A 13,436-nucleotide genomic window follows, 5' to 3' on the forward strand; every position below is an offset into this window, starting at 1 on the left:
ACCAGTTGGTCATTGCAGAAAAATCAGTATTAGTTTTTTAAAAATTCAGTATTAGTTTCCTACAGAATAAAAACTGTAATACCTAAGTAAGCCCTGCCTACTTGCTTTAAAATAGGACTGAAGGGGGGAACAGAAAGAGTTAGAACACAAACACAATTCTTTTTTACATTCACTCCAAAGTCCCATTGATTTTCAGCACATTCATAACCATGTCTACTCAAAAGTAAGTCCTATTGAATTCAATGGGATTTACTCTGGGCATATGGGATTAGCATTGCTTTTACAAAAGCAAGTATTGGGAAGGTTTTCAAAACACTGCCCAGGATCTGACTCCTGCACACAAGAGGAAAAAAACCTGAAATGTATACACTTACCCAATTTATGAGATTTTCAGATAAACGGGGGGAAACCACCATTTTCTGGCATTGCAATGAGGTTTTCTAGACACTGCCTCAGGTCAACCAAATGCAACCCTGTCTTCACTGATTGGCTGCAATCCTGAACGGGCGGGGTTAAAGCTACAAAGTGCTATACAGTACTGTTTAAAGAAAGATTTAACAGTCGGGGGCGGCTGACATTTTTATGTATATCTCGAGAACCGGACCACCTAGAAACTTAATGTTTTTTTTTTAATTAAAGCTGAGAATCTGGGCCACCTAAGGGGCTAAACGGGCACCAGGTGGCATGCAAAGAATCTGGGTAAAATCCGGCTAACCGGGCAATATGGCAACCCTACTCTCAGCCCTAACTGGGGATACCAGGATTGAACCCTGGACCTTCTGCATGCAAAGCTGATGCCCTACCACTGAGCTACAGCCCTTCCCCAAGCAAGAGGTGGGGTCACAGTCCCCTTTGAGAATCTGATTAAAACCAAGGACCTCCATAAATAAATACAATTTATTTTATTGCATTGGAAATTGTTTTGTTTTGTTGCATGCAGTTAATGGACCTCCTGAAGCCCATTCATGGACACACACCCAGGGGTCCATGGACCACAGGTTAAGAACCCCAGTGGCAGAATAAAATTCTCTTGAATACAGAAGGAAGGGAGGAAGGAAGATTGATTGTTTGAAGGGAAGTGTTCCATAGCAGCTGTGGCAACATATGGGGCACTTGAAGCCTTCCAAGCGTAGTTGGGCTACAACTTGATCAATCCTGATCCCACCAGTTGGAAGTGATGGGCTTTGTAGTCCAACAGCATCTGGTTCCTCGTCCCTGGCTTAGATGGCAGCTCACTTTGGAATGTGGGGTTGTAAAAAGGCCTGGTTGTGCACCTTTCATACTTTCCTCAGTGTGACCTTCCATAAACAAATTCCTAACAAAAGGTGTAGATTTTTGCTTGATCTAGCCAGTGTGGTGTAGTGGTTAAGGTGGTGGACTACGACCTGGGAGACCAGGGTTCAAATCCCCACACAGCCATGAAGCTCACTGGGTGACCTTGGGCCAGTCACTGCCTCTCAGCCTGAGAGGGAGGCAATGGTAAACCCCCTCCGAATACCACTTACCATGAAAACCCTATTAATAGGGTTGCCATAAGTCGGAATCAACTTGAAGGCAGTCCCTTTCATTTCAGTATGAATTCTTTGGTAGCCATTTGGCCAATTTGCAAAGTGTATATATTCTGTCATGTGATTAACGTTTTATTCCCCTAAGTTATTTATGAAGTGTTAGGGTGTAATTTGGAGAAGAATTAATATCTTCTACTGCCACAGCAACAAATGCTCATGACTTGGTATTTGACTTTGTTGTAATATAAGCTCCTTGAACTACAGAGTAGGTACTATGAATATTGGAGGAAGTTAAAGTGGAAGCATCTAACCTTCCAGGTGGCCCTGACATTGTCTGGGAAAAACTGCCCATATAGTGGCCCAATTGTGACAAGCTGAAATGGTAGTGGTAATACTGAAGACCTACCAGATGGAGTACTGTTGTTCACAATGAGGCCCATGTCATTTGAATAGGGGCTTGGCTAAGGTTTAGTCATAGCTGTTGTAAAAATAAATTAAGAACAACAACATTATACTGTACAAGAACGACGACTGTTACCATTGTGCAGCAGTGCAGTTTGTCACTGCAGCACTTTCTGAACATTGGTAAATAGAAATAAGTATGCACGGGAGTATCTTCTAATTCATAGTAAAACAAGGCCTATCCAACAGCATGTGATTTCTCACTTTTTCCCTCTTCTACAGCAGAGATACAAAAGTGCTTAGAGGTGGCACTGTGTGGATCCGAGACACTGTTCAGGGACTATTCATAAATCAATGAATAGATCTCTCTCATCCTCATGTGGCAGCAGTATAAAGTGTGATATTTATCATTTAAACAGCAGCCCAAGATTAACTCAGTTTAACCACCAACAGTTCCCTAGAGTCTTTCCCTGTCACCTAACCTCAATATCACCTATGATTCCTCCCCCACCCCAACTTTGTATCTCTTTTGTTATAATCAAGCTGTGGCTCAGTCAAATTTCTAACTCTTTGTTTTAACCAACACTTATGTTTTTAAAAAAACTATGCATGATGGCAAACCCTTGTCCAGACCTTAGTAATCTTTCCTGATGTGCTTTCAGACAGGAAGCATGGAATTGTAGGGATAGCATAAGGAAAGCTAAAGCTGAGAATGAGCTGAGGTTAGTGAGGGATGCCAAAAGCAACAAAAAACCTTTCTTCAGGTACATCCATAGTAAAAGACAGAGAAAAGAAATGGTGGTTCAGCTACTCAATGAGAATGGCAAAATAATAACAGATGACAAAGAAAAGGCACAAGTGCTCAGTTCCTACTTTGGCTCAGTCTTCTTCCAAAAGAGGGTCTATGACCCTCCTGGCAAATATGAAGTACAAGTTGAAGGAACAGGATTGCAGCTTGAGATTGATAGACAAGTGGTCAAGGAATACCTAATTACTTTGATCTAGTTCAAATCTCCAGGACCCAATGAACTGCATCCTAGAGCATTGAAGGAACTGGCTAAAGAACTCTCGGAACAACTGTTGATTATCTTTGTGAAATTGTGGAGGATAGGTGAAGTGTCAGATGACTGGAGGAGGGCTAATGTTGTCCCCATCTTCATAAGGGGCAAAAAGGAGGAACCTGGGAATTACAGGTCAGCCTAACATGAATAACTGGGAAAATTCTGGAGCAGATTATAAAAATTTCAGTCTGCAAGCACCTTGAAAACAAGGCAGTGATTACTAGACGCCAACATGGATTTGTCAAGAACAAATCCTGCCAGGCTAAACTTATCTCATTTTTTAATCAGGTAGCCCCCCTGGTAGACTGTGGGAATGCTGCAGACATCATATATCTCGACTTCAGCAAAGCTTTTCACAAAGTGTCCCATGATATTCTGAACAGCAAGCTAGCTAAATGTGGGCTGGATGGAAAAACTATCAGGTGGAGCTTAGGGATGGGATCAGTTGCCAGTTTGAAAGCATTCCATCAACCTAACAGGTTGGCAGTGATTCGAATAAATTCTGTACCTGCTAGCCGCTGCTTTTACTGATACCTTTTTTTCACTTAGAAAAAATATTGATATTAATATCAATATTGAAGGAAATATCACTGTTTTAAAAGGAACTATTGATAAATTATCATTCCTACAATCTATATTTTAAAGAAGAAAATTTTTTAAAGTCAGTTTTCAAAAATAGCCACAGAAATTTGCTATGTTAAAATTAGATCCTCAGAGATTGGGAATAAGTGAATTAACATAAAATATGGTACCAAATCTAAATTGAGTGGAATTCTAGCACATCCCTAGTGGATCCACAGTTAGCTACAGAATCATACTCAAAAAGTGTTTATCTATAATTCCTTCTCAAACTGGGGGCAGGTAACAAGCGGGATACCACAGGGCTCAGTCCTGGACCCAGTGCTCTTCAACATTTTTATTAATGACTTGGATGAGGAGGTGCAGGGAATGGTTATCAGAGGTGCAGATGATACAAAATTGGGAGGGACAGCTAATAACCCGGGAGACACAAACAAAATTCAAAGTGATCTTGATAGGCTGGAGCATTGGGCTGAAAACAACAGAATGAAATATAACAGGGATAAGTGCAAAGGTCTACACCTAGGAAAAAGAAAGCAAATGCATTATAAGATGGGAGATAATTGGCTCAGCAATACTACATGCAAAAACTTGTTGATCACAAGTTGAATATGAACCAATAGAGTGATGTGGCTGCAAAAAAGGCAAATGCTTTCTTGTTGTTGTTGTTATGTGCCTTCAGGTCGATTACGACTTATGGTGACCCTATGAATCAGTGACCTCCAAAAGCATCTGTCATGGACCACCCTGTTCAGATCTTGTAAGTTCAGGTCTATGGCTTCCTTTATGGAATCAATCCATCTCTTGTTTGGCCTTACTCTTTCTACTCCCTTCTGTTTTTCCTAGCATTATGGTCTTCTCTGGACACATCATGAGAAGACATGATTCACTAAAGTATGATAATAACGTGTTTCATCATTTTAGCTTCTAGTGACAGTTCTGGTTTAATTTGTTCTAACACCCAATTATTGGTCTTTTTCGCAGTCCATGGTATGTGCAAAGCTCTCCTCCAACACCACATTTCAAATGAGTTGATTTTTATCCGCTTTTTTCACTGTCCAACTTTCACATCCATACATAGAGATCGGGAATACCATGGCCTGAATGATCCTGACTTTGGTGTTCAGTGATACATCTTTGCATTTGAGGACCTTTTCTAGTTCTCTCACAGCTGCCCTCCCCAGTCCTAGCCTTCTTCTGATTTCTTGACTATTGTCTCCATTTTGGTTAATGAATGTGCCGAGGTATTGATAATCCTTGACAAGTTCAATGTCCTCATTGTCAACTTTAAAGTTACATAAATCTTCTGTTGTCATTACTTTAGTCTTTTTTTTTTTTTTCAATAATTTTTATTCAAATTTTCGTAAAACATACAAGACAAAATCATAAAACATTCAAAGACAAAAAACAAAATCAAAAATAGTTAAACAAAAAGAAAAAAAGAAGAAAAAAAAAAAAAACAAAAATAAAAAATAAAGAGTAAAATATTGACTTCCCATTTGTCAAAGATCAAATCAGTTATAAGTCTATAATATATAGCAATCCTGTCTCTTAAGTCATATTATAAAATCACTTTCCTCCAGTAGTTATCTTACTTAATCATCAAATCTCATAAACATTACTTTATTCTTTCCACAAAAAGTCAAAGAGAGATTTCAATTCTTTAAGAAATATATCTATCAATTTTTTTTTTCCAGATAAGCATATCGATTAATCCATCTCATTACTAATTATGATAATCTTATTGTCATTACCATAGTCAAAATAAACATTTCAATTAATCCATCACATCAGAATCTGTTAGGTTCAGTAATTTCAGTAGCCATTGTTCTATTATCTCTATTAGTTCCATTTTCCATCTTCCATCTTCAGTAGTCTTGTTAAGTCCAGTAATTTCAATATCCAATCTTCCATTATCAGTATTCCATAATAATCTTGCTGTCAAAGCCATAGTCATATAGTAAGAGTCTGATGGGAATTACCTCTATCCCAAATATTTTCTTGCCATCCATTCTGAATAGGTTGCTGAAATACTGCTGTAAAATCATATCTCTGTTCTTTTTTTCAAAATACACTGGGTCATCTCTTAAAAGTTTTTCCATTGTCACATGGCTGCAGTTAATTCCATAGATTTTCTCTATATTGGGCTCCATCACATCATTCCAGTCCAGAAGATAATCCATGCCATTGATAACTTTATCTCTAGAATCTTCATTAATTTCTTCAGAGATAACATTGAGTTCCAAACAATAGATTTTATTTCTAAAGTCCATAGACTCCAAATCTTGTTCCTGTTCCACGTTTGTTCCAATCTCCGGGATCTCCTCTCTCACAGGGACCCCTATTCCAGTCTCCAGGGTCTCCTCTCTCACAGGGACCCCTGTTCCAATCTCCGGGGTCTCCTCTCTCACAGGGACCCCTTCCAGGGTCACCTCTCTCACAGGGACCCTTATATCTTTAATCTCCTGCTTCATTTTACTCAATTCAATTTTCGTTATCTCAATCTCATCCATTATTTTCTGAAACATAGTTATTTCCAGATTCTCAGCCACTTTCTTAATTGCCATTTTAAAAGAAAAATATAGGAAAACCACTTCTTATTTCAGCAACAATTGGGTTAATATTCCAGACTTGATGACATCACAGTATAAACAGAGCAGACAGCCTTATCTCTCCAATAGTTAAGTAAACAAAATGCAGTTCCCAGGATCGAAACAATTAATGGCAATCGTCAAGAAACAGATTCGTCAAAATAAAATAGACCAAAAAGAGAGTAGTCTCAAAACAGTATAATATTTTTCAAAATAAAAATCTGGAATAGAAATCCCTCTTCTGTGTGTATCTTTAGAATGCAAATCCAGGACAGCTTTTTGCAACAAAAACAGAGATAAGCTATTAATTAGTGCGTAGCAGAGAGAAGTTACGGCTCCCCAGTGAGATGTCAAAAACCGATCAATCTGGCAAATCTCTTTTAAACAGCAACAATTTAAGTCAAGTAAAAGAAAAATATAGAAAGAAGGGTGCTTGCCTGTTAATGCGTTCTCTCTTAGAAGATAAGATGAACGTTCGCTTTAACAGATAGAGCTTGCTGTTGAAAATCCGTCCCACCTTCGTCGGCTGGACCTCGTCCCATAAATTAATGAGATCTGGTCGTCCCAACAAAAATAGGCTTTGAGGTTAATCTCTTCGTTTCTCCCTACCCGGGAGAAGTTTAATCAGTCAAAAAAAAAGAAAAAACTGACTGATATATCTGAATAAGCTTCTTTTGAGGCAGGAGCCCGTCTCAAAAGCAGGCACAGGCTAAGTCACCCTTCCCGGAAGTCCGTCATTACTTTAGTCTTTTTGACGTTCAGCTGTAGTCCTGCTTTTGTGTTTTCCTCTTTAACTTTCATCAGCATTCGTTTCAAATCATTACTGGTTTCTGCTAAGAGTATGGTATCATCTGCATATCTTAAATTATTGATGTTTCTCCCTCCAATTTTCCCTCCAAAATTCTCTTTTAAGGCTGAGGAGCGTGCACACATTCTCCCAAACAGACAGGCCCAAATTAGTAGTGTTACCTTGGCAACTGTGGAGAGCTTGCGCTCTCAGGCTATACAACCATAACACTACAAAAGTTCAAAATGATGAGCCACCGATAAGCACCTTAAGATTAGTCCCATCAAGTTTGCTAATGATTCTGCAGCATCTCTGCCAGTCTATCTAGTTTCCCCCCATTACCTTGTCATCTTATACTCCAACTGATTCCAATCATGTAAACTGGACACATCTGCAATTACTACTACTACTACTACTACTACTACCACCACCACTACCACCCTTCACCCAGAGGTCCCAGGGCCAGTTACAACAATTTTAAAACACATAGTTAAAACAGTTAAAAACAACATCACAGAAAATTGGGTGAGTCCTAAAAAGATACATCTCAGGTATTGAAGGCCAGAGTAAAGAGGTGCATTTTCAGCATTCACCGAAAGTTGTACAATGAAGTTGCCAGACGCAACTTGGTGGGGAGGGAATTCCACAGCTTAGAGGCTGCCACAGAGAATGCCTTCTCCTGGGCCACCCCTCCCCGAACCTTTGAGGGTGACATAGCTACCAAAAGGGTCCCCTCTGCTGATCTCAACGTGGTGCTCTTGAGGGTCATATTATACAGAGGCAAACATGGGTTTGCCACAGAGTGTACTTTCAACAGGGAACTAAGCAGAAGTTGCCTTAGCTAAGTTTTATAAGTGCCCTAATTGACATATTACATTGTTCACACTTGAGTGAAGAAAGCAGGAAAAAACTTTGAACTTGTCTTTAATCCTTCCATGGGCACTGTTGAATCTGGGCACCATTCAACTAAACAATTTTGTTGGCACAATAGCCGCACTAGCGCAATGGCACTTTCCCCCTTCTCTTCCCCCCATGGGCACCCTGTGTGATCCCCAGATCTGCTTTGGAGGGTTTGGGGAACCAGATTTAGGGAGTGTGCCAAGGGAGAAGATGGAGATAACATTCCATTGCACAAGGAGAAATCCTTGTGTTGATGGAACTGTTTGCTTAGCGCTATGTTGAATATGACCCTTAGTGTCTCGGTACAGTCTGTTAACAACTAATTTAAAAGTGATAATTCCATCATGTGGGAGCTTTTGGTGAACTGACAGCTACCAAACATAAGAGATCAAAATATCTGTTAGGAAATCTTTGTGGAAGAAAAACTTCGATCAAGCATCCATTCATCTCATTAATAACTATGATCATCAGAATCCATCCTGGGAGTCAGACACACATCTGGCTATTTGCAAGTCACAAGGACATGTCCCTTAGAGACATTTAACAACACATACATTCAGAAAAGTAATGTACTGTAGTGGCAGTCCAGGGAACCAGCAACATTTGAAGTTGTTCATCCCATTTAATTGTTTTAGCACTGGATCATAAACACACTGCAATTAACTTTCAGAGTTCCATCCATTTGGGGACATCAAATCACTTAGCAGATGGTAATTATGTTTAACATTGCCCCCATACTTCAGATAATGATTAGTACCCCTCAGTTTATAACCATAAACACCAAAATGCACATAAACAAACAAACAAGAAACCTGCCAAACCTCTTACTCTGCGATCAGTGTCAGTCTTGGTATTCTTGCTTTCAAATACTCATCCAATCTCCCACATTTAAGTGATTTGTGAAGTTTGAGATTCTAAGTACATATGTTGGTAATTGTGCAGTTATGGTACCAAGTGAAACCATCAGCTACCTTTTACTATATAATTTATTTATTCACCATATTTCTATACCACTTTTCAGCCATAATGATTCTCATAGTGGTTCACAATTTAATAAAATCAGATTAACAGGTAGATGATATTTATTGTGTGCCCTGCTGGATGGAAGTGGACTGACAAGAATGATGCAGGGGAGGACTGAGAGTTGGATGTTAGAGCCATTGAAGGGTCAAGCAGGGAGTTGAACTCAGAAGGAGCCCCAGCCCTGGACTTTGACAGTTCAACCCCAGCAGCTCCAGGTACCCCTGTGGGGAGTCAGCCTGACCAGCCAGTTGTTTCCCAGCCTGACACTTCCCCTCTCCCTGAGCCCGCATCACCTGCAGGCAGCCCTCCCCCCTTGGAGGGGGAAGACGGGATGGAAATGGGAGCTCCGCCTTCGCCTTGCACCAGGAGTCGGAGGCAGTGGGAAATTAAACACAGTTAAGGCGGAGTCTTCGCCTGTACGCAGGCTCCCAATAGTGACAGTTGGCACACGCAAGCAGGGTGCCCACCCCACCTTACTTAAGCTGAGTCAAAGGGGGGAGCAGTTGCTGAGTCAACATCTTAGTGCCGTAAAGTTGAGCCTAGTTAGTCCTAGCGAGATGCCGAGTTCTGAGTAAGCCATAGGTAGATTCATGAAGCACACTGAACTGAAGCTGTCTCTTACTACAGTAGAAGAAAAAAAACACAGCCATGTCTCAGTCTGAGTTCTTTGAGTTTAGGCAGGACAATATTGCCCTTATAATAACAGATCCACAACACCAGGTTCTTTGAATGGTATTAAGCAAATGACATCATGTGGCTCCTGGCTCTGCTATATGACCAATACATGGCATTCAAATATATTGTGAAAAAGTCACCGGGCAATTTAGTAATTCAGGCATTCCTCCCTTTATTTATTTAGCTAACCAGCTAGCTCTATGAGTTGAATCCAGGCAATCACTTCTGTTGAGAGAAGGGACCGAGATCCAGCAAAGTCTTCCACTTCTGGAGGAAGAAGGGAGTGGAAATTTCATCCAGTTCCCCCTTCCCCTGCAGTTTCCTGTGACACCTCCCACACTGCTCCAGAGGGTCACCCAACCTTCCATAGCAGCTTTTCAGTAGGCATAGATGGCTGCAAGAGAAAGGAAGAACTGGTGGAAACTGCTTCTCCTCCCCCTCCCCGCTTTCCTTTGAGAGTATCTCATGAGCAGAGTTCCACTCACAGGAACTCTGGAATCAAGTCTTTGTACATTGCCTTGGGTCCGTCAAAGGTAATTCAAATATGTAATAGCTAGATAAATCGGTCTTCTGCATTGCTTTAATTCAAGTTAGGACCAACGTGTTTGTTAGAAGAGGGAATTAAGCATGTTGAAATCAAGCCACCCAGAAAATTTTGACAGCAGCTCCTCCAATAATGAATTCAAGCCAAACTCATGTGTTTAAGAGATCGCATGGCCCCAGAATCTGCCAGGCCCACAGTATGGGGAGGAGGGGTGCTCCCTGGAGAATTCTCATAGGAGGGGGAGAATAGGATACCAGTGGCAGCTTGGAACTTTCAAACTGAATTGGTGCATGTTTGCAATCATAGCGATCCCCATTAGAGAAGGCAGAGGATGTAATTCAAGGCCATTTTATTTTATTTTATTTTATTTTATTTATTATATGTATACCCTCTGTTTCCTCCAAGGAGCTTAAGGAAGCATAGGTTGGGCTCCTTTGGGAAGAAGAGAGGGATATTAATTTAATCAATCAATCAATCAATCATTAATAAATGGTGCCCCCCATTTTATCCTTGCAACAACCATGTGAGGTAGGTAAAGTTGAGAGAGAGTGACTGGCCCCAGGTCACCCATTAAAGTCCAAGTGGGGAGTTAAACCTGGATCTCCTTAGCCTTAATTTGACACTCTAATCTCTATGCCACATTAGCTCTCAAGAGTAATGGTATATGTGAATAAAATACTGTATTATAATAATATTTATTCTTCACTACTACTATTTACTAATTATAAAAATAAAAACTCTAATATTTTATGTCCCACCATTCTTCTGCCATGGAATTCCAGAGGGCAGACAAAGGGCTCCCGTGTAGTCTCCCATACAGGCACTAACCGTACCCAGACCTGGTTAGCTTCAGAAAGGTGCTGTTATCTTCTGCCCTCACACCATGCATGGTTCCAAGTTAGAGAACCACCCCTTTAAACTCCCTGCAACTTCATTGCAGGTGCACTCTAGCAGACACGGCTGGGATTAAGGGTGACTGTCAGGTGATGTGGGCCTGTGCACTGGCTCTGCCCGGGGGGCACCCGACCTTTCAATCTTACAGCAGCACTTTTGGCTAAACCTACAGAAAAATGACTCCTGTGCCACTGAAATGGAAATGGATTGCCTTCAAGTCGATTCTGACTTATAGCGACCCTATGAATAGGGTTTTCATGCTAAGCGCTTTTCAGAGGTAGTTTACCATTGCCTTCCTCTGAGGCTGAGAGGTAGTGACTGGCCCAAGGTCACCCAGCGAGCTTCATGGCTGTGTGGGGATTCAAACCGTGGTCTCCCAGGTCGTAGTCCAACACTTTAACCACTAAGCCACACTGGCCTGCTGTAGTGTTTAAAATGCACCTAAGGAAGTTACAGTTCTAGTGTTTGCCACACAGCTAACTTAATATGTGATATCAGCACAAATGTGGGAATGTGCAAGGTAACACACCACCCTTGAGAAACGACTTGCATCATTTGAACTGGCTGGTCATCAGCCACTTGAAGATTTGAACATCTCAGTGCAGTTGGTGAACTGGAGCCAACCACCTGTTGGGACTGAAGAACCATGCCCTTCACCGCTGATTACATATCTGGCTTCAGCCACACATAGAAACATCACTGCCCAATATCACCACGGTAATCATGAATGTTTAGGGATGCAGCACCCAATTTATTTATTCTAACACTGGAAGAAACAACATTTTTTTAAAAAAAGGAATCGCATGATAGCCATTCTCCTAGTTGTTACACGATAAAGATTTCAGAATCAACATAGTTTTCATACATGGCAATAAATCACTATGAAAGGCAGAGGTAAGTGCACTTCCTTTACACATATCCTTGATAAAATTTGGGATATTTTCACAATTCAGTTTTCATGCTATTAACTGTATTGTCATGCATGAAGTCACCAGTGATTTGGACCTTTTTGCCAGTACATGCCCATTTTAGAGCACTAACAGGGTAAACAAAGAGTGAGGTGAGTGGGGGACAAAAGGAGCCAAACCAAGTCATTTAGAAAACATATAAATCTGACATGCATCATCAGCACAATGCTGTTAGTATTTTACTATTTAAGCCTAGGGACACATGCTTTCAACCTGCACCAAACCCTATTCTGATCCTTGCTCATCTGCCAAGACAAATCTCTGCCACACTCGCAAGAAGAATGCTAAACCAAAATGATGCTATTTGGCATTTATTTCACAATGCACACAGGCTACAGCTTGCTGGAAGTGTTTGTGTGCACGCATGTCTGCATGCGCATGTTTTAAACAACTCGGACTGTTGTACAGAACACCACAGCAGTGACACGTAGAACAGCCTTGTGTCCCATGCACTCATCCACAACAGTCTTCTCACAACACAGCCTCCGCTTAAGCACAGAGTGATTCTACCCAACCACTAAGGCTGGAGGGCTAACTCAGTTGTTATTAGGGTGAAGACCCAACAGCAGAAGGTATCCTTAACCTTTGTTATTCACCATGCCTTTGTGACTGCCATCCCAATAGGAGTCTTACCGCAGTAGCTTGTCATCCCACCCGCCTAGCTGCCAAGAGGCATTGGACACTGAGGGCACCAGAGTGGACAGTGGATACTTACTATCTGTATCCACCGCCCTGGTTACTGCAGACAATGATCATCAGAAGCAACAAAGGAATCTTACAACAAAGTAACAGAATCCCCAGGACATATCCTCCCAAGACAAGTTAACATCCAGGAGCCTAAAACAGTGTAGAGGGGAATGAAAATTGAAAAGGGGGCAGGAGAGAGAGAAGGAGAGAGAAGCAACATCATATTTAGTTGTTCTAGTTGTTTTCAGTTGGACAAGTTTGTCCACCACCCACCACCCACCTTGCACTCCCCAAAGATCTTAGTAAGGTTGACCATCTTCCAAGACAGGAGTCAGCAGGGAGCGAGGATGGTCAAAAACAAAGCCCCCAGTCCAAATCGGAGCCAAAGCCTCTTCTTTCTCCCAATCCTTAGGCTGGAGGAATAATTTTTAAAAAGATTAAAAAGTGAAGAACGAACACCCACCTTGAGGATCCCAGTTCACCTGTTTCCTTGGAGTCTCGATTGGAAATTTCATCGCTTCCTTTGCACAAGGAGGGGGGAAAGCTTAAATGAATTCCTAACCTTTTTCTGCCTGGGTGCTACAGCCAAACAAATTAATTTCAGCTGGGGGGGGAATCTGCGCCCTCGGAGCGAGTGAGCGTGTGTGTGGATGGGAAAGAACTGGTGGTTGCCAGGCAAAGACTGATACACCAGAAAACACGGAAGGGGGCTTAGTAGTGGAGCTCAAGTGGCAAAGGGAGCAGCCCTGGATGGAAGCCACTCAAGTGAGCTTTGGCACAATTTGCGAAGCGGGGGCAAATAGCCTGCTGGAGAAAG

The 13,436-nt window shown here is 41.4% G+C and overlaps 1 protein-coding gene across 1 annotated transcript in view; it reads right to left on the minus strand.

Moving 5' to 3' along the window:
- Positions 1-13,134, minus strand: part of KCNK10 (potassium two pore domain channel subfamily K member 10) — a 104,328-nt gene extending 91,194 nt beyond the window's left edge. The window contains exon 1 of the mRNA XM_061613240.1: positions 13,083-13,134. Coding sequence (XP_061469224.1) covers positions 13,083-13,134 — 52 coding nt within the window. The remainder of the gene's footprint in view (positions 1-13,082) is intronic.
- Between the last annotated feature and the right edge of the window lie 302 nt (positions 13,135-13,436).

The sequence above is a fragment of the Rhineura floridana genome, chromosome 2 (genome assembly GCF_030035675.1).
Source record: "Rhineura floridana isolate rRhiFlo1 chromosome 2, rRhiFlo1.hap2, whole genome shotgun sequence".
Lineage (NCBI taxonomy): Eukaryota > Metazoa > Chordata > Lepidosauria > Squamata > Rhineuridae > Rhineura > Rhineura floridana.